The sequence below is a fragment of the Notechis scutatus genome, chromosome 1 (genome assembly GCF_049901735.1).
Source record: "Notechis scutatus isolate UNSWTSFEM ecotype Mainland chromosome 1, rNotScu1.2, whole genome shotgun sequence".
NCBI classification, from domain to species: Eukaryota; Metazoa; Chordata; class Lepidosauria; order Squamata; family Elapidae; genus Notechis; species Notechis scutatus.
In genome coordinates this window covers 328,938,107-328,958,429 of record NC_142009.1, presented here as the reverse complement: position 1 = coordinate 328,958,429, position 20,323 = coordinate 328,938,107, and the positions used below count along the sequence as shown (strand labels likewise).

At 46.1% G+C, this 20,323-nt stretch overlaps 1 protein-coding gene across 1 annotated transcript in view; it reads left to right on the top strand.

The window, feature by feature from the left end:
• The window catches only part of NCAN (neurocan), a 162,895-nt gene extending 147,878 nt beyond the window's left edge, over positions 1 to 15,017 (top strand). Inside the window, exons 13-15 of the mRNA XM_087952674.1 lie at positions 4,581 to 4,725; positions 12,405 to 12,587; positions 14,782 to 15,017. Coding sequence (XP_087808800.1) covers positions 4,581 to 4,725; positions 12,405 to 12,587; positions 14,782 to 14,930 — 477 coding nt within the window. The 3' untranslated portion in view covers positions 14,931 to 15,017. The remainder of the gene's footprint in view (positions 1 to 4,580; positions 4,726 to 12,404; positions 12,588 to 14,781) is intronic.
• The last annotated feature ends 5,306 nt before the right edge of the window (positions 15,018 to 20,323 follow it).

The following is a 20,323-nucleotide window of genomic DNA, read 5'->3' as shown; positions in this document are numbered from 1 at the left end:
AATTAAAGCACAAACTCCTCCTTGGGCAGCTAACATAATATCTAAAGCATATCGATTTTGCAAAGTAACTGTACGAATTTCAGACATTTCTACATTAATCATCTTAATATTCTTTATAGTATCATTAAACATAGCAACAGTAAAATTATTTAAAATATGAATATCCCTATAGTTCATAGCAATTCCCAAAGGCGGGATAAGACCTCGAGAAATTTGTGTCCATAGATTACCTCCCATGGCTAGGATCTGGAATTGCTCTGTTGTAGCACAAGACAACTGTTTTCTCCAGGTTGCATTCTTTATTAAATCTTTTTCCTCAAAAGGCACTCCATGCAATGTTAGTCCTTCTCCCACTCTCCCAGGAAGGTGCATACACAACCAACAATTGGTGATGTTCAAGTTTTTGGCAGTTGAGCGCAAATCTTTAATGTAATTATTATCTGTCCACAAATCATCGCCCAAATCTCCGGCACGCTGAACATACTGTCGCTGCTCTCTCCGCACCCGAGCAGCCCAGGACAGATTAGGCAGAATCAGCAGGATCAGGAACCACAGATGCGCCATCCTGCTGTTCCGAAACTTCCTTCACAGGTGCCTGCGAATGATCAGGCCGAACGCACCGACCAGGAACCCAACGAATTTGACCAAGATGTTCAACTGCTGCATAACCACGTCCCCACGTTATCAGCTCAGCAGGAACCCATGCTGGATCTGGAAGGAACCGCACCAACACCCGAGGTCTCACCGCATCTGTAGAAGGAGAAGAAAAATGCCTGCTGGCCGCGCTCGCAGGGGGGTTACCAGACAAATTTAAAAAATTTAAAGTATATAAAGCTAGATTTAATTGATCTTGAATCGCCGGAAGCCCCAGGAGCTTCTCTCCTTTTTTATTTAATTTAGTCAACATGGTCTTGAGCATGGAATTATGACGTTCTACAATAGCCTGCCCAGTAGAATTGTATGGAATCCCAAATTTATGTTCCACGGACCATTGTTTGCAAAACTGATCAAAACCAGTGCTCCGATAAGCCGCACCATTATCAGTTTTTAAAGTTTTAGGTGTACCAGCAACTGAAAAAGTCTTAATGCAATGATTGATGACATGTTTAACCATCTCACCTCTTTGAGGGGTAGCCATTAAAAATCCTGAATAAGTATCCACAGTCACATGTATATATTTCCAGGGCGCAAATGATGGATATTGAGTAACATCCATTTGCCAAATCATTGAAGGTTTCAACCCTCTGGGGTTAACTCCCATAGGGATATTCGTGCCCTGCTTTGAACAAGTTGGACATTGTTGAATTATGGCAGCAGCTTCTGCAGTAGTAAGTTTGAATTGCTGTGCCAATGCTTTAGCGTTTTGATGAAAATAACTATGACTGTCCCATGGCTGGACAGTGAGGACTGAAGTTACAGCACTGTCAGCTTTGGCATTACCTTGTGATAAAATTCCAGGCAAATTACTATGACTACGAATGTGAGCAACAAAACACACATTCACACGCTGCTCCAAACATCCTTGTAACAGCAAAAGCAATCTTAAAATATCAGGTGATATTCCAGGAGACAAATAAGAACCTGCTACAAAGGGTAACAAATTATACACATACAATGAATCCACTATTAAATTAAAATCCTGATTGTGAAAATTTTGAAAAGCCAAAACTACAGCAGCAAGTTCTGCCTGCTGGGCAGACTTCTGCTCTGAAGTCACTTTTGTATGCCAAATTCCAGATTTATCTTTCCAAACACAAGCACCAAAAACTTTCCCTCCATCAGTAAAAACTGTAGGAGCATCTGATATGCCCAATGGTATCCTTTCTTACATTTTGGGCACACTGATTTAGGACGAACACCCTGTCCCATTGATCTCTTATTCTGCTGACTTTGATCTCCTCCAGGAGCCCGACATTGCGCTTTAAAATGTCCAGGCTTCCCACAATTGAAACAATTCCCCTTTTGAGCATGTCCTGTTTGTAAAGCCAGAGCTAAAGTCTCCATGTTAAAAGACTGACTCCCAACCTTTCTACATGCATTAATCAAATCCGCGATTTCTCGCTCTCCACTTGCTATAAGTGGATTTAAAATCTTTTTGCAATCTGTGTTAGCTTGTTCTACTGCTAACTTAAAAAGCAACTCTTTCTGGGCGAATTGATTATCAATTTGTCTTTCTATAGCCAATTTCAGTCTGCTAATGAAATTTTCATAGGGTTCATTGTTCCCTTGTTTGATGTTAGTAAAGGTCTTTTCACCACCTTCGCCGTCAGGGAGAGACCCTATGGCTTGAAAAATTATTTGTGGGAGAAGAATGAACCCTTCCTCAGGCATACCATCTCTCTGTTGTTCCACTGTTGTAAAATTACCAGCTCCGTAAAGCTGATCTGGGGTAACATTTGTTGTTCCCCTCTGGACTGCCAGCTGTCTCCATTTCTGATCTAACACCAAATATTGAGCTGGAGTTAAAATCATATTCAACAGAGCTTTCCAGTCAGCCGGAATCATTTTATTTCCATAACCAACTGCTTCTAACAATGCCTGAGTATATGGCGTTCTAACACCATATTCTTTTGCTGCTTGCTTAACTTCCCTCAAAATTCTGAGCTGTAAAGGCTTCCACTCCCGCCGCGGATTTAATGCAGCATCCATGACAATTTCTACTGGATTAAGTTGAACTTCTACTCCAAACTCCACCAAATCATCTCCTGATAATTCCCTCTATTCTTTGCTTCTTGAATAGCTGCAGTAACAGCATCCACCTGAACCCTTAAAGGTAAACTCTTATCCTCTGACAAAGTATTTCTAGCGCCGGACAGTCCCCCAGATTTATCTGGAGGTGCCGTCGGCGGCAACAAACGCACCGCATGGTAAAGCGGCAAACCTTCTTCGGGGGTGCTAGGAGCGGTTGTTCATAAGTAGCTAACGCATCCATAATCACCTCCAGGTTAACAAAATTGAAGAAGGGGCACGAGGTTCCTCGTGCAAAAATTTCCCTATCTTTTCCAGGACTCTACTTTAATACTACCTCCCTCCGGATATGACTTAATATTTTTCCAAACATACTGTAGTAAGTCCTCAATTTCTTTCTTTCCTACAGCACAACCCCTACTGCCAATTCCAAACCCAAAACTATTCCCAATGATCCCTCTCAATTCCCTGATGTGCTCTTTCTGAGCCTTCGAGAGATCTCCCCCATACTCACGAAAAGAATCTATCTTCGTCCAGCGAAGAAGATGAGGGCCCAGTCGACGTCCGCTGACGATGAGTATAGGATGCGGAAACGTATAGCTTCAAGCTATCACGTCGGGTCACCATTTATGGTGGTTTGACATTGAAATGAGACACAGGGAACTGTCTCTGAGAAAATGCCAACCCTGAGAGAACTCAGGTAGCAGTATTTATTGAGAAAAACACAAGCAAAATATACAGTATGCATATTCAGAAAACAATGACCTCAACAGGAGATTACTTCACCAGCATGAGAACACACAATCTTGGAAAGTCCCAGATGTTACCTTGCTAGGATGAGATCATACAGCCACGGAAAGTCTCATGGGAAAGTTTGGAAAGTCCCATGAGAAAGCACAACTGTGTACCTTGTACCTTGAACTTTCACCCATTTTCCTATTCCTTCTAAACTGGCAGAATCAAAACAGAATGAGGCACTCTGAGCAAAGATACTCCTACCCCCACCAAGAATGCCCACATCTCCTAGACTTACTGCTAGTTATACAAAGGCCTTACAGAAAATGATAAAATGATTAATAAAATATATTACCACAGCCTGGCATCTGTTGCAACAGGCAACAGATCACACCAAGCTAGACTCCCTCCCTTTCAGACAACTGTTCCTAGATTTGAGCTTTAAAAAGGGCCATGAAAAAGCTCTACCTGAATCAATAGCAAGCTGTAATCAATGGACAGAATACTGGAATGCATGGCAAAAATTGATTTTCCACTCTCAACCACTCTGGGTGGCTTGCAACAATCAAAGATATTACAATAAAATCATTACAAATAAAAGATGGGAACTACAACTGCCTGTTTTTATGTGAGTTGTATATTTTATGTGCAACACACATTAAAAAACCTGGCAAAGCTTCGATCCTACTCTTTGGGTTGCCACCTTAACTTTTTTGCTAAAACCCCTTAGAAACCACTTATGTGGTAGAAATGAAACAAGACATTTTCTCACTTAGAATAGTGGTGTCCAGGGAGGTACACAACCCAAGCAGCAAATTATAAAAGCAGCATTGTGCTGATGCAATGCAAGCACCATTCCTTTTGTGGCATGCATGAACTAGAAATCAGGGACGTCCAAACTTGGCCACTTTAAGACTTGTGGACTTCAACTCCCATGCTGGCTAGGGAATTCTGGGAGTTGAAGTCCAAAGTTTTAAAGTGGCCAAGATTGGACAATTGGCTGGGGAATTCTGGGAGTTGGAATCCACAAGTCTTAAAATGGTCAAGATTGGACATCCCTGATCCAGAATAAAAAAAATTAAAAGGAAGAGGCAACGAAGGTGCAATCTTGGGAACTATTTTTTTTAATTTCCGTGTCATTCTTTGTTGTTTGCTAGCAATACGAGAATTGGCGTGAAAACCAGCCAGATAATTTCTTTGCCGGTGGCGAGGATTGTGTGGTGTTGGTGTCCCACGAGACTGGCAAATGGAACGATGTGCCGTGTAACTACAAACTTCCATACGTCTGCAAAAAAGATACAGGTAAATACCGCAAGTCTGCAAAAAAAGGCACAGATATGCATTCACTATGGGTTTTTCTTTTAATTCTTTCCTCAGGACGAACTTGAAGAAACCCCATTGGCTATTGCTCACAGGATCATGTATTTTTTGGCAGCCCATCATTTCTTGTTCCCCTCTTTAAACAGGTAGTCCTCAATTTATGACCGGTCACTTAAAGACCGTTCTGACAGACCACCCAAGAGGTTCTTGTGAACGGTCCTGTTAGCTGTGTTCCCCCTCCCTGGGGTCACATGACCACATTTTGGGTATACAGTGACCAACCCGCATTTACTGTTCCCAGTGTCCCAGGCTTACATGACTGCAATGTACAATGGTTTTGCCCCGAAACAGCATTTACTTCTGCAAAAGCAAAAATAGCCCACAGTGAACAACGGGTTCACTTAATGATTGTAGTCTTTGTTTAACAACTGTCACTAAAAAGGTCATAAAAACAGGTCCTGTCATGTGGTGACCTACTTTACTATTGTCACAGCTTATAATCTTAGTTGGGAAGCTCCATGATGGTTGTACGTTGAGGGCTACCTGTATCAAAACGACTCAAGGTGGAGCAGTCTTGAGTTTCTTTTTCACAACTTCCTGTTTTCCTGGGCTGTTTCATATATTATCACCTATTCTCTTCAGTTTCACCTCCATGTTCTCTGACCCTATCCTACATTGCAATCAGCTATTGGGTGAAAAAGAACCCTGGATCCAAATAGAGGAAGTTTTAAAGTTATGACCATAACAGAGCCTGCCCATTGTGCTCATAACTCACAATGGTCGTAAACAGTGGTGGGATTCAAAAAATTTTTTACTACCGGTTTGTGGGCATGGCATGGCTTGGTGGGCGTGGCTTGGTGGGCGTGGCAGGGGAAGGATACCGCAAAATCCCCATTCCTTCCCCACCCCACTAACCTGCTTTCCAGATCTGTTCTCCTGTGCAGGGCAACCAAAGAAGACCCAGCCAATCAGCTGGGACTCGGAAGGCAGAGAATAAATGGGGGCGGGGCCAGTTAGAGGTGGCATTTGCCGGTTCTCCGAACTACTCAAAATTTCCACTACTGGTTCTCCAGAACTGCTGAATACCACCTCTGGTCGTAAATCAGGTCTCCCCTATGACCAACATGATTAAACATGATTTCTTTACAGCAATGATTAAACAAATCCACGGTTATTAAGTGAATGCTACAGCCGTTAAGCGAACCAAATGGTTTACTATGGGGGTGCATGCGGCTTTGCAGAAAAACCTGGAAGCCAATGCTGGTTTTCAGCGAAACCATCCTAAAGCAATGTCACATGATGGCAGGATGCTGCAAATGTCCATAAATGCAGGCCAGTTGCTGACTAACCGAAGTGACCACATGATTGGGGTGTGTGTTTGAAACTGTCAGAACTTTGAATCCAAATTGTTAAATAATCCCCCAAGGAGCTCCATTGTAACTTCAAACTCACAGGTTGTAAGTCAAAAGGCCGAATTCGACCGGTTGTAAATCGAGGACTATCCATATTAGAAGCAAATGCTGTCAGTCTCTGAGCTTGCCTACCTTGCCTTCTAATTTCTATTCAACCTGTCCTTGTGGAAAGGGGTGTGTGTGTTGAAACGAGTACCGTATTTGCCGGCGTATAAGACGACTTTTTTGCCCTGAAAAAGATGCCTCCAATTGGGGGGGTCGTCTTATATGCCGGGTCGTCTTATACGCCGGCAAATAGTAATTGGGAAGCACTGCGGCTGCCAGCGGCTGAGGCACTTTGCGCACCGTGGAAGCGAATCCTGTGAAGCCGAAAGGAGCAGCCAGCCTTCTCCCAGCTCCCAAGAAACGAGGCTCGCACCGCCCGAGCTCCGCTGAGGTATCCGGCTGGGGCTGTCAGGAGTTGTTACCGCTGGCGCGGCTCAGCGCGGCTCCAGTCCTGCGTTGCCTCGGGAAGGGAAAGGCAAAAGCCGCGGCTCTTCCTTTTGCCTTTCCTTCCCGAGGCAACGGGACTGGGCCGCGCCAGCGTAACAACTCCTGACAGCCCCAGCCGGATACCTCAGCGGAGCTCGGGCGGTGCGAGCCTGCTTCCTTGGGAGCTGGGAGAAGGCTGGCTGCTCCTTTCAGCTTCACGGGATTGCTTTCCAGGTAGACAAAAGTGCCTCAAAAAAAAAAAAGTGCAAAAGTGGAAGGCGTGCGGAAGAGGGGCGAGTATATAACAAGCTATATTTTGAGTGGAAATGTTGGGGGTCGTCTTATACGCGGGTGCGTCTTATGCGCCGGCATATACGGTATCTATAACAGGGGTAGACAAAATATGGCACCTTTACAACCCTGTGGACTTCAACTCCCAGAATTCCTGAGCCAGCATGGCTGGCTCAGGAATTCTGGGAGTTGGAGTCCACAGGTCTTTAAAAAGGGGCCATTGTTACTTTACCAGTGCTCAAAAAAGAAGGAAATATAAAACAATACTCAGGGGTGGGTTGCTGGGGGGGGGGTTGCAGGGGTTCAGGAGAGCCCCTAGCTAAGATTCTGTGCAGTTCAGAGAACCCCCAAATCCCATTCCTGGCTGGCCCCGCCCACCCCTCCCCTCCCAGGAGTCCCCACGCGGCCATTTTGGAAGTGAGATAAGTGCACTGAGGCTTGGGGAGGACAAAAAACAGACCTCCTGGAAGTTTGGGAAGGCTGGAAAATGAGCCTGTTTCCAGCTTCCAGGGAGCCTCCGGAGGCCGGGAGGCTGTTTTCGCTCTCCTGGAGGCTCAAGGAAAGCCTCTGGAGCCTGGGGAAGGCCAAACACACACACACACACACCCCTGTGGTGCAGGAGATCGACTAGGCCAGGGGTCTCCAACCTTGGCAACTTTAAGACTTGTGGACTTCAACTCCCAGAGTTCCTCAGCCAGCTAAGCTGGCTGAGGAAATCTGGGAGTTGAAGTCCACAAGTCTTAAAGTTGCCAAGGTTGGAGATCCCTGGACTAGGCCAGGCCCACCATGGCCACGCCCACCCAACAATCGGGCAGGGAGCCCTTTGCTAAAATTTCTGAAGCCCACTCCTGACACTACCCCAAGGATTAGTTGAAATGAGATTATTTTTTTATACCACACTTAATTCATACTTAACAGCTTCTTTAAAAAGAAAAGGAAAAAAAAAAGGTTAACTAAAGCTGTGGCTTTCCCAGCATCAGAGATTTTTTGTTGTTGTTGTTTTTTTTAAAAAAACCAACCCTGGGTGTCCTTACTCAGGGGTCCTAATTTCTCTGTTTTCTAGCTGGTGGAGGCCGAAACGAAATGAGCCTCTTTGGGGGGCTGTTTTCTCTCACTTACGTTAATTTGCCTTTGAAATTCTCCCATTAAAACTATTTAAGACCCTCCAAGTTGCTTGTTGGAAAAGTCACATTAACCTCCAGCTGTTTGTGACAGGCTTGAGAAATGGGTCTTCCGTTCTCCAGGGCTAATGATATATTAGCTCTGAGAAAAGTTGTTAATTTAAACATAGAAACCCCACTTCCCCCATGTACCCCAAGTACTGGAATACAACTTCACCCCCCAAATGGGCCCTTTGGCATCGGTTGGGTTTATAAAAGGTCCTAGAACATCTGAAGACATAAATAAATTGCTTAAGCAGAAAGAAAATCCTTGGGTGGGTCTTCAGAATTCAGGCTGTTGCTTCCTTTAAAGCCAGATTTGTAAAGGATGTGGTTCAGGGGTGGCCTTCAAAAATGTTAGCAACGGGGGTTCTCTGCCCAGTTGCTGGTGGGCGTGGCCATGGTGGGTGTCGCCTAGTTGGCCTCCTGTACTACAGCGGTGGGGCATTCTTGCCCTCCCCGGACTCCGGAGGCTTTTCTCGAGCCTCCGGGAGGGCAAAAACGGCCCCCCCCAGACTCCAGAGGCTCTCTGGAAGCCAGAAACGGGCCCATTTCCAGCCTTTTTGAACTTCCGGGAAGCCCGTTTTTTTGCCCTCCGTGAGCCTCCGCGCACGCCCTGCACTTACCCGCAGGGGTGGGATTTAAATTTTATATCAACCGGTTCGGTGGGCGTGGCTAGGTGGGCGTGGCCCTGTGACCGGGTGGGCATGGCCTTTTTTGCAGCAACCCCCTCCACCCCATTTTTGGGGCCTTCTGGGCCTCAGGGAAGCCTCCAGCACCCCTCTGTGCTCCGTTTTGGGGCCTTCTGGGCACGCAGCCGCTCCCTGCGCTCCGTTTTGGGGGCTCCTGGGCCTCAGGGGAGCCTCCAGGGAGGCGTTTTTGCTCCCAGGAAGCTTCCCTGGGGCCCAGAAAGGCAAAAAATAGTGGGGGGGGTGGGGAGGGGCACCCAGGAGTGGGATTTAGGGGTTCTCCGGACTGTGCAGAGTCTTAGCTAGGGGATCTCCCAAACCTCTGCAAACCCCCAGCAGCCTAGCCCTGATGTGATTCCCTCTCCTGCATCTCTTACAATGCGATAAAACACAGATTGTAAACTTTCTGAGGCAGAGATTCATCTTGTTCCCTCATTGTATTTTATAACGCAGAGCAATTTCAAATTTCAATCAGCATCATTGAACGCAGAACTATCCACAGAGTCAGGAGGAAAATAGTGAAGGCAACCTCAAATCCAGTGTCTCTGGTGACTTACAGGGACACTTTAATGTCATTTTTTTTTTTTTTTTGGCAATAGTATGAACACGTGGGGTCCTTGGTGCTCTCTGAGCTTGGCTGTTTTCCTGCAGACCTTTCATTACTCAACTAGGTATCAACATCAGTGTTAGCAGGTCGTCCTCATTTAACAGTTGGTGGCTTAATGACCGCTCAAAATCGACACTCAACAAATGTTACAGGGGGTGCTTGACTTACGACCTCAGTTGAACCCAAAATTTTTGTTGCTAAGAGAGACATTTGTTCAGTGAATTTTTCCTCAATTTAAGACCTTTCTTGCCACAGTTGTTAAGTGAATCGCTCCAGTTGTTAAGTTAGTAACACGGTTGTTAAGTGAATCTGGCTTCCCCATTGACTTTTACTTGTCAGAAGGTTGCAAAAGCTGATCATATGACTCCGGGACACTGCAACCACCATAACTATGAGTTATGGGGATGCTGCAACAGTCGTTAAGTGTGAAAAACGGTCATAAGTTCCTTTTTACAATACTGTTGTAACTTTGAACAGTCACTAAATGAGCTGTGGTAAGTTGAGGACTTCTTGAACTTACGTCTCATCCTCAAAGTTACAACTGCCAAATCCCTCCCTCATGGTCATGTGATCTCATTTCAGGTGCTTGGTCACCAGCTTGTATTTATGATAGGTTGCAGCATCTTGAAGTCCTGTGACCATACTTTCCGATCTCTTTTTGCTGTTTCCTGGCAGGAGATGGCAAAACCCACTCATTGGATATGCTGGATTCCTTTAACAACCATGTGATTCACTTAATGACTGCAGTGACTCACTGTAAAAGCAGTCACGTGGTGATCGACTTAATGACCACAATGACTTATTCCCAGGTTGCTTCTCTCCTTGATTAGTTTCCGTTCGTTGCTTCTTGTCTTGCTATCAACTTACAACCAAATTCCAGGCTCTGTTGTGCTCATAAACCGAGGACTGTGTGTTAGGGGGTCTGTGACAACTCGCCACAGCCAACTTTCTGCAGCCAACTCTTCCTGGGACAAGAGTTATACTAATATCAAATAAATAGTGGAATAGAATAATTAAAGAAAGGATGCCAAAGGAGGGACAAAATGAAATGTGGATGACAAACATTAAAATAATCTTTTAATTATTTTAAATAATTAAATTGAATTGTTGCATTGTCCTGTGGCGAGTTGGCTGTGATGATTGGCCGTGGCTAATTGGCCATGATGAGTTGGCCGTGGGGTCTTGCTCATGGCGAATTGTCCAATTCTGACCTGCAAGGCCCTCCACGCAATGATAACAGATAAACAGATAATCAGAGTTGGAACGGACCTTGTAGGTCATCTAGTTCAACCCCCTGCCCAGGCAGGAGACCCTACACCATTTTTGACAGGTGGGAGTCCAGTCTCTTCTTGAAAGTCTCGATGAAGCTCCCACAACTTCCGAGGACAACTTCTGTTCCATGGGTTGATTGTTCTCACTGTCAGAAAGTTTCTCCTTATTTCCAGGTTGAATCTCTCCTTGTTCAGTTTCCATCCATTATTCCTTGTCTGGCCTACAGGCGCTTTATAAAATAGATTGACCTTCTCCTCTCTGTGGCAGCCCCTCAAATATTGGAACTGTGCTATCCTGTCTCCCCTGGTCCTTCTCTTCACTAGACTAGCCAAGCTCAGTTCTTGAGTTCAGGGGCTTCTTCGGGGGGCGGGGGGACACAGGTTGCTCCCGTCGAAGGAGAGGGTCATGCATCAGTTCGAAAATCCCAAAGGTGCCTTTTTTTCAAGAGGCAACTGGACTTGAAGATGTTTCGCTTCTCATCCAAGAAGCTTCTTCAGCTCTGACTGGATGATGGAATCAGAGCAGTGGTGGGATTCAATTTTGTTTTTACTGCCAGTTCTGTGGGCATGGCTTGGTGGGTGTGGCAGGGGAAGGATACTGTAAAATCTCCAATCAGAGGTGGGATTTGCCGGTTCTCCAAACTACTCAAAATTTCCGCTACCGGTTCTCCAGAACTGGTCAGAACCTGCTGAATACCAATGCTGAGTCAGAGCTGAAGAAGCTTCTTGGATGAGAAGCGAAACGTCTTCAAAGAAAAACCAGAAAGTCCAGCTGCCTCATGAAAAAAAATCGCCTTTGGGACAACCATGACCTGGATGACTGAGAATCTCCCTAGACCAGCGGTGGGAAACTTGGCTCTTTTATGGACTTCAACTCCCAGAATTCCTGAGTGAGCCATAAAAGTTTCCCCATCCCTGGCCTACTGGTTTTTCAGTTGTGGAGGAAATCAATGTTTGACTTGAATGGGACTGTTTAATATATTATATATTCTTTATATGTCCTACATTTGTTTATTAAACAGTCCCATTCAAGTTAAAAATTGATTTCCCCCACAACTGAAAAACCAGTAGGCCAGGGATGGGGAATCTTTTATGGCTCACTCAGGAATTCTGGGAGTTGAAGTCCATAAGTGATAAAAGAGCCAAGTTTCCCTACTCCTGCCCTAGACAATCAGTTCGAAAAGATTTCCAAAAGACACAATGAGTATAAAATCTGACAATGTTTGCTCGTTACTGTAGAACTTTTTCTTTCTGCCCATTTCAAGAAGACAATCTCCACAAAGTCAGTGGAGTCGTGAACAATCAGACCTTACGAGTCACTAAAAAAGAATTATTATTACAGCTGCGGGCTTCAGGAAACGGATAACGTTACCGGAGCGAGCAAAGGTCTATCAGGGAGGTAACAAGCGAGCGAGTTGCGTGACTATCAGCTTATTGAAGTTATAAGCGGCAATAGTGCACCTGGGGCACCAAAGCACTCGCCCAAGGGTTAAATAGAGCTTGGTAGAATTGTTGCCTTATGACACCCACGGATGCTGAGGTAATTTAAAATGCGATTCCTAGTAAATAGGGTGAAAATGTCCCAGGAAAAGAATAAATTGTCCTGAGCTGGAAACCATAAGCCTAAAAACTGAAAAATTGAAAGGGAAAAAAACAACAACACAGTAACAAGAAGGCCGCCTTTTTGAAATCAGTCTCCGGCTGTTGACAAAGGGAGGTTTTCTATGCCTTTCCGTCTACAACTTGTATGGTCTTTGTAGTGCTGTGTGGGCCGCCCCCTCTGGTGGAAAACGCCTCCCCCATCGGAAAGAAGAAGGAGAGGTACAGCGTGCACTCGACCGTCCGATACCAGTGCGCAGAAGGCTTCCTCCAAAGACATTTGCCCACCATCAAATGTCACGTCAACGGCCTGTGGGAGAACCCCAAAGTCCTCTGCACAAAACGTGAGTCCCTGCCGCCCCTTTCAGAGATGAGGATGGAAACGGGTGGGTGGCTCAGAGGCTAAGAAATCTCAATCTTCCCCTTTCCCGCTTGTGCCCTCTTTGGCTGGGCAGGACTTCAGGTGGTCTGGGGCAGGGGTCCCCAACCACCGGGCCCCGGACCGGTACCGGTCCATGGAACATTTTCTACCGGGCCGCCGGTTTGCTGGGCGCCGCCATCTTGTTTCGATGAGAAAGTGCTTCCGGGTGAGCTTTTCCGTTTGGAAAGCGGAGTTTGGGTCCTGAAGGAATCGTCGCACCTTAGTTTCATCAAAGCGGGGAGTGGGTGGCTTCGAACGAAACTAAGGCGCGAGGATTCTTTCAGCACCCAAGGCAAGGCGAGCCGAGCGACCGTCCCGAAGCCGTCCCGAAGCCCATCGACAAAGGCACAAAGGAGGAGTTGAAGGTAGCGGGGAGAAGCGGGGGACAGCTGGCTGGCCGGTTGCTCAGCTCGCCTTGCCATGCGTGCTGATGCCGGTACCGGGCCGTGGATCATTTTGTGATGCCGGTACCGGGCCGTGGCACAAAAAAGGTTGGAGGCCACTGGTCTGGGGAAGGAAACCTGGGAAGAAGGGCTCGTGCAGAGGTGGGATTCTTGCGGTTCAGACCGGTTCTGGCGAATCCCTTGCCCCCCAAGATGAGCTGGCAGGGAACCGGTTCGCTATGACGAGCCCACCCACCCACCCACCGCCCCTGCTTCACTCCCTTTGGTGAGAGCACAGCTGATTCGCAGGGCAGAGTAGTTTGCCGCGCCTCAGCTGTTTTAGTCACAGGGACTGCAGGAGGAGGTCAGTCTATAAAAGCTTTTTGAAACGTGGAGCATGCGCACAGAGCGCGCAATCACCGAACCTGGTCGTTAGACCGTTGGAATCCCGTCCCTGGGCTCACGGTGCCTTTAGCATCGCGCTAAGTACCAGCTACTCCCGGGGTCGGAACTGAGAGAGCTCTTTTGCTCCTTGGGGTGAAAAAAAATAATTGGGTAGGTGAGATTCGGGACGGGGGAATGGGAAAAGGGCACCAGAGTGTGTGGATACAGGGAGAAAAGTTCTGGAAAAATAAATCCTTCAAATAAACCAGCTTAATTCTTGTTGTTTTTTTAAAAAATGAACATGTCGATGTACCTTCCTTCCTCAATTCCTTCAATTGTTTTTTTTATCCTTCCTTCCTTCCTCCCTCCTTCTTCTTTTTTATCCTCCCTTTCCTCCTTCCCTCCCTCTTTCTTTTTTATCCTTCCTCTCTCCCTGCCTCTTTCATGTTTTTTTCCTTCCTTCCTCCCTCCCTCCCTTTCTTGTTCTCCTTCCTTCTTTCCTCCCTTCCTCCCTCCCCCCTTTTCCTGTCCTTCTCTCTACTTCCTGCTGCAATAGTCATGGGATTTCCTAGTGGTCTCCCATTCTCAAGGTGTGACCAAGTCTGACTTGCCTTCAAGATCAGCCAAAGGCAGCTGCGGGCTCACACCTAGGTCAGAAAGAAAAATATTGGGGTGGGGGAGAGTGGCACTGGGACACATGTAGGAGGATAAATGAATATATGATATGGATCAGCGAGTTTCTTATTTATTTGATTTATATTCCACTTTTGCTTGTACAACTGCAATTGGCGCTCATAAGGCTTCTGCCTCCTCTTCCTACTACAACGGTCCTGTGGGGCGGGACAGGCTAGAAGAGAGGGACCAACCCAAAGTCACCCAGCCGACTTTCCTACCAATGGAGAGAATAGAACTCGGAATCTGCTGGCTTCTTGTCTGGCAGTTTTGCCCTTCTGTCAAACTGGCTCTTGATGTGTAATGTTTGTGCAGGCCATGCCTTTTAGAAAAGTTGGGTATAGGCAGTCCTCGTTTAGCAACCCCAATGGGCAACAACAGCCCAGCCATTAAATGAAAAGGTTGCTATGTGAAACCGCAGTGATGTTTTATGATCGTAGTTCAACTTTCCGTGGGTTTGCAGACCTGCCAAGGCCATAAAGGCAAGGGGGCTGGTTGCAAAGTTATTTATATCATCACCGCCGTAATTGCAAATGGTCACTAAATGAGGCAATGGTTAAACGAGGACTACCTTCATGTAGAACTGTTGGGTGGTAGCTACTCCTTGTTGCATTGACCACCTTAGTCTGGACTGAGTGACTAATGCCTCCGTTTCTCCTGGCTGTTGGTTCCTTGCAGCCCGACGGTCCCACAGAACTCGGCGGCACCATCGTCACCACCGCCAGCGCCGGCAGCACCACCATCGCAAATCGCGCAAGGACCGGAGGAAACACCAGAAGCAGCGTCCAAAGCTGGACTGGGCAGAGGATGGCAGCAACTACTTTTAACCTCTGACCCCAATGGAAGCACAAGCTTTGACAAACCCCCCCCTCCCCCTTCCCATATCTCCAGCCCCTTCCTCCCCCACCTTCCTCAGCCATCCAGGATGTGACGGGGATCCATATGTGATGGGAATTCTTCCCCTCTTGTATCTCTTCCCAGGGCCCGGCTGCAGGATGGCACAGTTGCGTGCAGTGCATACCCACTAGGCGTTCATGCAGATATGCTGAAAACCTGGCACTTAAAAACATAAATAAATTTGATTCCAGTCAGGTTCCCCATGGCTCCCACCCCCAGCAAAATTGGGGCGCAAAGCCCGGATTTCTGAGGATTAGCTCTCATTTTTAAAAGAGAAGTTGCAAAAGCTCGTCTTGGTTGCAAAGATCTTCTGGAAAATGGGGGCTTAAAATTCAGAGGGGCAATCAAATTGCCCAGTGATCGGAGGAGAGTTGGCTGGACGCAATGCAGTCCTGAATTGCCAAAATTGCTCATTCATTCTGTTCAGCATTTGAATAGCATAGAATAGAATCACAGAGTTGGAAGGGACCTTGGAGGTCTTCTAATCCAACCCCCTGCCTAGGCAGGAAACCCCTACACCACTTCAGGCAAAGCTGGTTGTGCTTTGGTCTTCTCAGCCTGCGCCTCACCTCTCTCGCCTCTCTCCCTTCCCCACATTAGAAACTTCTACAAATTAACAAAAGAAGAGCAAAAATTTTGCGTAATTTTAGAAGAGAAAAGGGAAGACGTTTTTCTCAGCACAAGATTCAGGCGGCCTATCTTGCCTCCTCCGAAGGTTTTGATGTCCCACCAGCATGGGCCTGATCAGGGGATGGGAATTGTCGTCCAGTCTATCTGGAGGCAACTGAATTGAACATAGCTGGTTTAAAACATTTCCTTTTGCTGCCAGTTCTCTCTTATTGCTACTTAGCCACCGTATGAAAGGATTTTATCTAAGGCAGCGGTGTCAAACTCAAAGGCCTGCCGGCTGGATCCAGCCTGCGGGGTGCTTAGGTGGGCCCGCGGTGCCTCTGCCAGTGAAAATGGAGCTTGGGAGGGCCAGGTGTGGTCTGCCCGGGCTCCATTTTCAGCCATGACGGCCTCCTGCAACCCTCTGCCAGAAAAAAACCGAGCTCAGGAAGGCCATATGTGGCCTGCCCGGACTCCATTTTTGGCTGCAACAGCCTCCTGCAGCCCTCTGCCAGTGAAAATGGAGCATAGGGAGGCTGTGCGCAGCCTTCCTGAGCTCCATTTTCACTGGCAGAGGGCTGCAGGAGGCCGTCACAGCTGAAAACGGAGCATCGATGAGTGACGTCGACCTGGCCACGCCCACCCCGGCCATGCACCCCTCCAGCCCTCCTGAGGTCAAACACAACCCTGCTGCAGCCCTCAGTGAAATTGAGTTTGAGACCCCTAATTTAAGGGGGAAAGGCAAGGCGGATTCTATTCAATTGCCATCTCTTCCAGGGATGAATGACATCTGCCATTCCCACTTTTAAGAAAATAAGTGCCCTGAGATATGCCTGGCTGGGGAATTCTGGGAGTTGAAGTCCACAATTCCTAAAGTTGCCAAGTTGGGTGACCCCCTAGTATATGGGAATGACCTTGGCAGATAAGAGGGAGAGTTACAGACTGGATAACCAGGTTGTAAAAGATGTCTCAGTCCACAGAAGGACAGAAACCTTGGGAAATGGTTTCTGTGGCTCCATTTCCGTCTCCCAAGGCCATTCTCACACACCCATTGCATAAACCAGCTAGGAAACTAAGTTCCTTAGGATGCAAAGACTTCCAGGGAAACGGAGCTCTTCTTCAAACATGGTCTGGGATTCTCCATTAACTAGTCTTTTCTCCAGAAACCTCAAACCCCCCCGCCACCTTTCTGATCTCATTTTTAATTCTATTGCTTCTTTGAAGCATCGTTAGGATGGGGAAGGAACATAGTACATGTTTCTCAACTTTGGCAGCTTTAGGATTCATGGACTTCAGCTTGACTGGTTGGCTGAGGAATTCTGGGAACTGAAGTCCATACATCTTAAAATGGCTAAGGTTGACGAGCACTGCTCCAAGGTGTTACGAATTTCCCACCATGCCCCACAGCTCTGACATAGCACAATCTTGGGCTATTAAAACAGATGCTGCCCGGCCCAGCAGCTACATTCACATGAATATACCGGCTCTAGGAAGCCTGAGTCTGGAGCATGATCTTAAAACAGATCGTGAAGATATTAGATCTAGTGATGCTTTCCCAATTCTCCTCAATTCTTCTTTTGCTTAAATTTTATTAGAAATTCTGTATTGTTCTTGTTCTTAGGACTAGCATATCTAGGTTGCAAAACTCACATAACCCACCAGATGGCAGGAAGGTGCTTGGGTTTGCTGTTTGCTGCCATCTGATGGCCATGAAGGATATGGCAACCCATATAAATAGTAATCTGGTTGTTTGCTCTCTTTATCCCCGGAAGCACAAGGCCCTCTGTTAGCAAAGTCCACTTGATCTACATTTATTTTTCATTCAAACATAATTTAAATTACCTGACTAAAATTCCCCAATTCCCCAATAATATCCCTTTCGGTCACATTAAAAAATAATAATTTAGTAACATTTGCCTGAGGCTGGATGCAGCTTTGAAAGGCAAACTGAATATTCCCAGAATAAAGCAATGGAAGGAAAGGAATATTTTCACCTTAAATCAGAAATGGGAAACTTTCAATCCAGAGGATTCAATCTGCAGGGAAGTCTGTGATCAACGCCCTGCCTCTTTTTACAATGGAGGGAAGGGGCTCAGTAGTATAAGTGTAGCCACCATCTTGACTTTTTTGACCTTGGGGACACTGCTGAATCCGATCTCTAAATGAAACATGAATCTTTTGAGCCAAAATATCTAGATTTTCCCTGTGTCACAGCCCACTTTCCTCAACATCAGCCCTTTGAGGTAGTCTATAGGTAGTCCTCATTTAACAACCACAACTGGGCCCGGAATTTTGTTCTTTGTGGTTGTTAAATGGACTAACACATGATCTAACTCAATTTTAGAACCAGTTTGTTCAAGGGTCGTAAAATGAGTCACCATAGTCATTAAGCAAATCAAGTGGTTGTTAAGCGAATCCAGCATATCCAATGCATCTTTTTTTTGCTGGAAAATGGAAAAGAAAACATTTTAAAATGTTGTCATGCAATGCAGGACATTGTAAAAGGTTGTAAATGCAAGCTGATTGCCAGGTTCCCCAAATGTTACACATGACTGCAACAGAGGTGCTGTAGTTATAACTTTGAGAATGGGTCATATGTAATTGTTGTAACATTGTACAATCGTTAAGTGAGAACTATTTGTAGGTGAGGAACCAGGTGCCCAAGGTATGCTAAAATTCAACTCTGTTGTTATAGGTTATCATAACAGAAAATCTTGATCTGGTCTCTCTCTTTTTGGTCTCATTACATCTATAATTCCATCCACTTTTGCATCTGGCTCTGGCCAGGGAGGATTTTAAAAAATCAAAATGGCAGGCGTGACTTTATGAAGGAAACCCCGTCCCCTTTTTACACGCATCATGCAACTGCTGCTGCCATCTTGACTTTTTTGACCCTCCCTGGGGACGTCCTTGGCAATGTTGCTGTGTGTGTTAATCGGACTCCTGTTTGCCCTGATGTCTTTCTCTACAAGGAGATGTAGGCCAGCCTTGACAAAAAATCTTTCAGTGGCCTTTGGATCCTAAGGCCACAATGGTGAAACTGTGGCCTTCCAGATCTATCAGCACTACAACTCCCATCATCGGTGGCCACTAAATACAATTCAGTCGATAGGTGCTTTGTGAGCCCTAGAGATGTGCTTGAATTGGCTGCAAAGTACATTTTAATTGAGGGTTTCCCAACCTTGACAACTTTAAGACCTGTGAACTTCAACTCCCAGAATTCCCCAGCCAGCATGGCTGGCTAGGGAATTCCGAAAGCTGAAGTCCATGCAACTTAAACTTGCCAAGGTCAGGAAATTCTGCTTTAATTCAAGACACAACATCCTTTGACACTTAATCAAGATCAAAATGTGTTGCAGCAGGAAAGCCTGAGACACCTGAGGGGAGAAAATGAAGATGGCAGCCTTAACTGAAGATGCCATTTTGACTTTTTTGACTCTCTCCCCGCCCTCGGCAGATGTCTCTGAGCAAAGTGACCAGGAGGGCAACATCCCCTTTCAAACCTTATCCCAGATTCACCAGGTGGCCTTAAAAAAAGCCACCTTCTCTCAGCCACAATTTCAGAACAAGGTTAATTCTAGTCCTGGCCTACCTGACAGGACAGTTGTCAGGCTAAGCCTTTGAACCCTCGAAAAATGGCGTGCTAATACTCAATATTATCATTGCTCTTATCAGTAGCCTCCATGCTGACCTTCGGTGCTCATTCAGAGACGAAGAGGAAAGTTTAGGGACAGGATGGCTGGGTGGGAGGGATGGGGGGAGGTTGTCAGTATGGATTGAAAGTTCATTTCATTTTTTATTTTTCTTAAATGGCTCTTAATGTTTCAATTCTTGATGTCTTTGGCTGAGACACGCTTGCAAGGATGTGTAGTTGAGGGAACAAGTGTTTATGGAAATTCTCAATCAACCACATCATGGTTGTCCCAAAGGTTCTTTTTTTTTTCCTTTGAAAACATTTTGCTTCTAATCCAAGAAGCTTTTTCAGTTCAGAAGCTTCTTGGATGAAAAGCGAAATGTTTTTCAAGGGAAAAAAAAACAAAAAAGTAAACTTGCATTTTGGAAAATTAGCTTTGGATTGAGGGAACAAGATGCAAGGGGGTGCAGGGGGGAAGGATATTTAACTCCTGGTCTCTTGCCGTGGCTTTCCAGCAGGTTTGCAGAGCGATAAGAGCAGAAAAGCAACCATGATATTGATGCAGTGAGTAGGAAGGAACTTAGAGGTCATCTAGTCCAACCCTAGGCCTCCTCCATGCAAGAATATCAAAGCAGAATTCAAGGAGATGACCTTAACTGTTTTCCACTTGAAAGAGCTTCCACCAGCCCCAGAGAAAATGTATGCCCCAACAAAGGACTCACAATTTGGAATCTCCCTCTAACAAAATGATGCAAAAGATTATTGTCACAGGTTGCAGCAATACCTTTTAGCCCCACCTCAACTGTCCCCATTTTTGGGGGAGGATGTGGCTGGAGGGTTTGGGGAGGATTACAAAGGGCAAAAAAAAACGCATGTCTTAAGTGATGCAAAGGCCTAAGGAAGCCATTTTGTCTCCTCCTCTCAATAGATACCATTTTTGGAAGGTGGCTCTGTCCACATGGAATTTTTGGAGCATTAAAATATGTGGCCCTACAATCATCAGCCACATTTTGCTCCAACATCTACAGTGCTAATTTGGGTGGGGAAAAAGCATTCTCGTGGTCCTTTGGATCAGATACT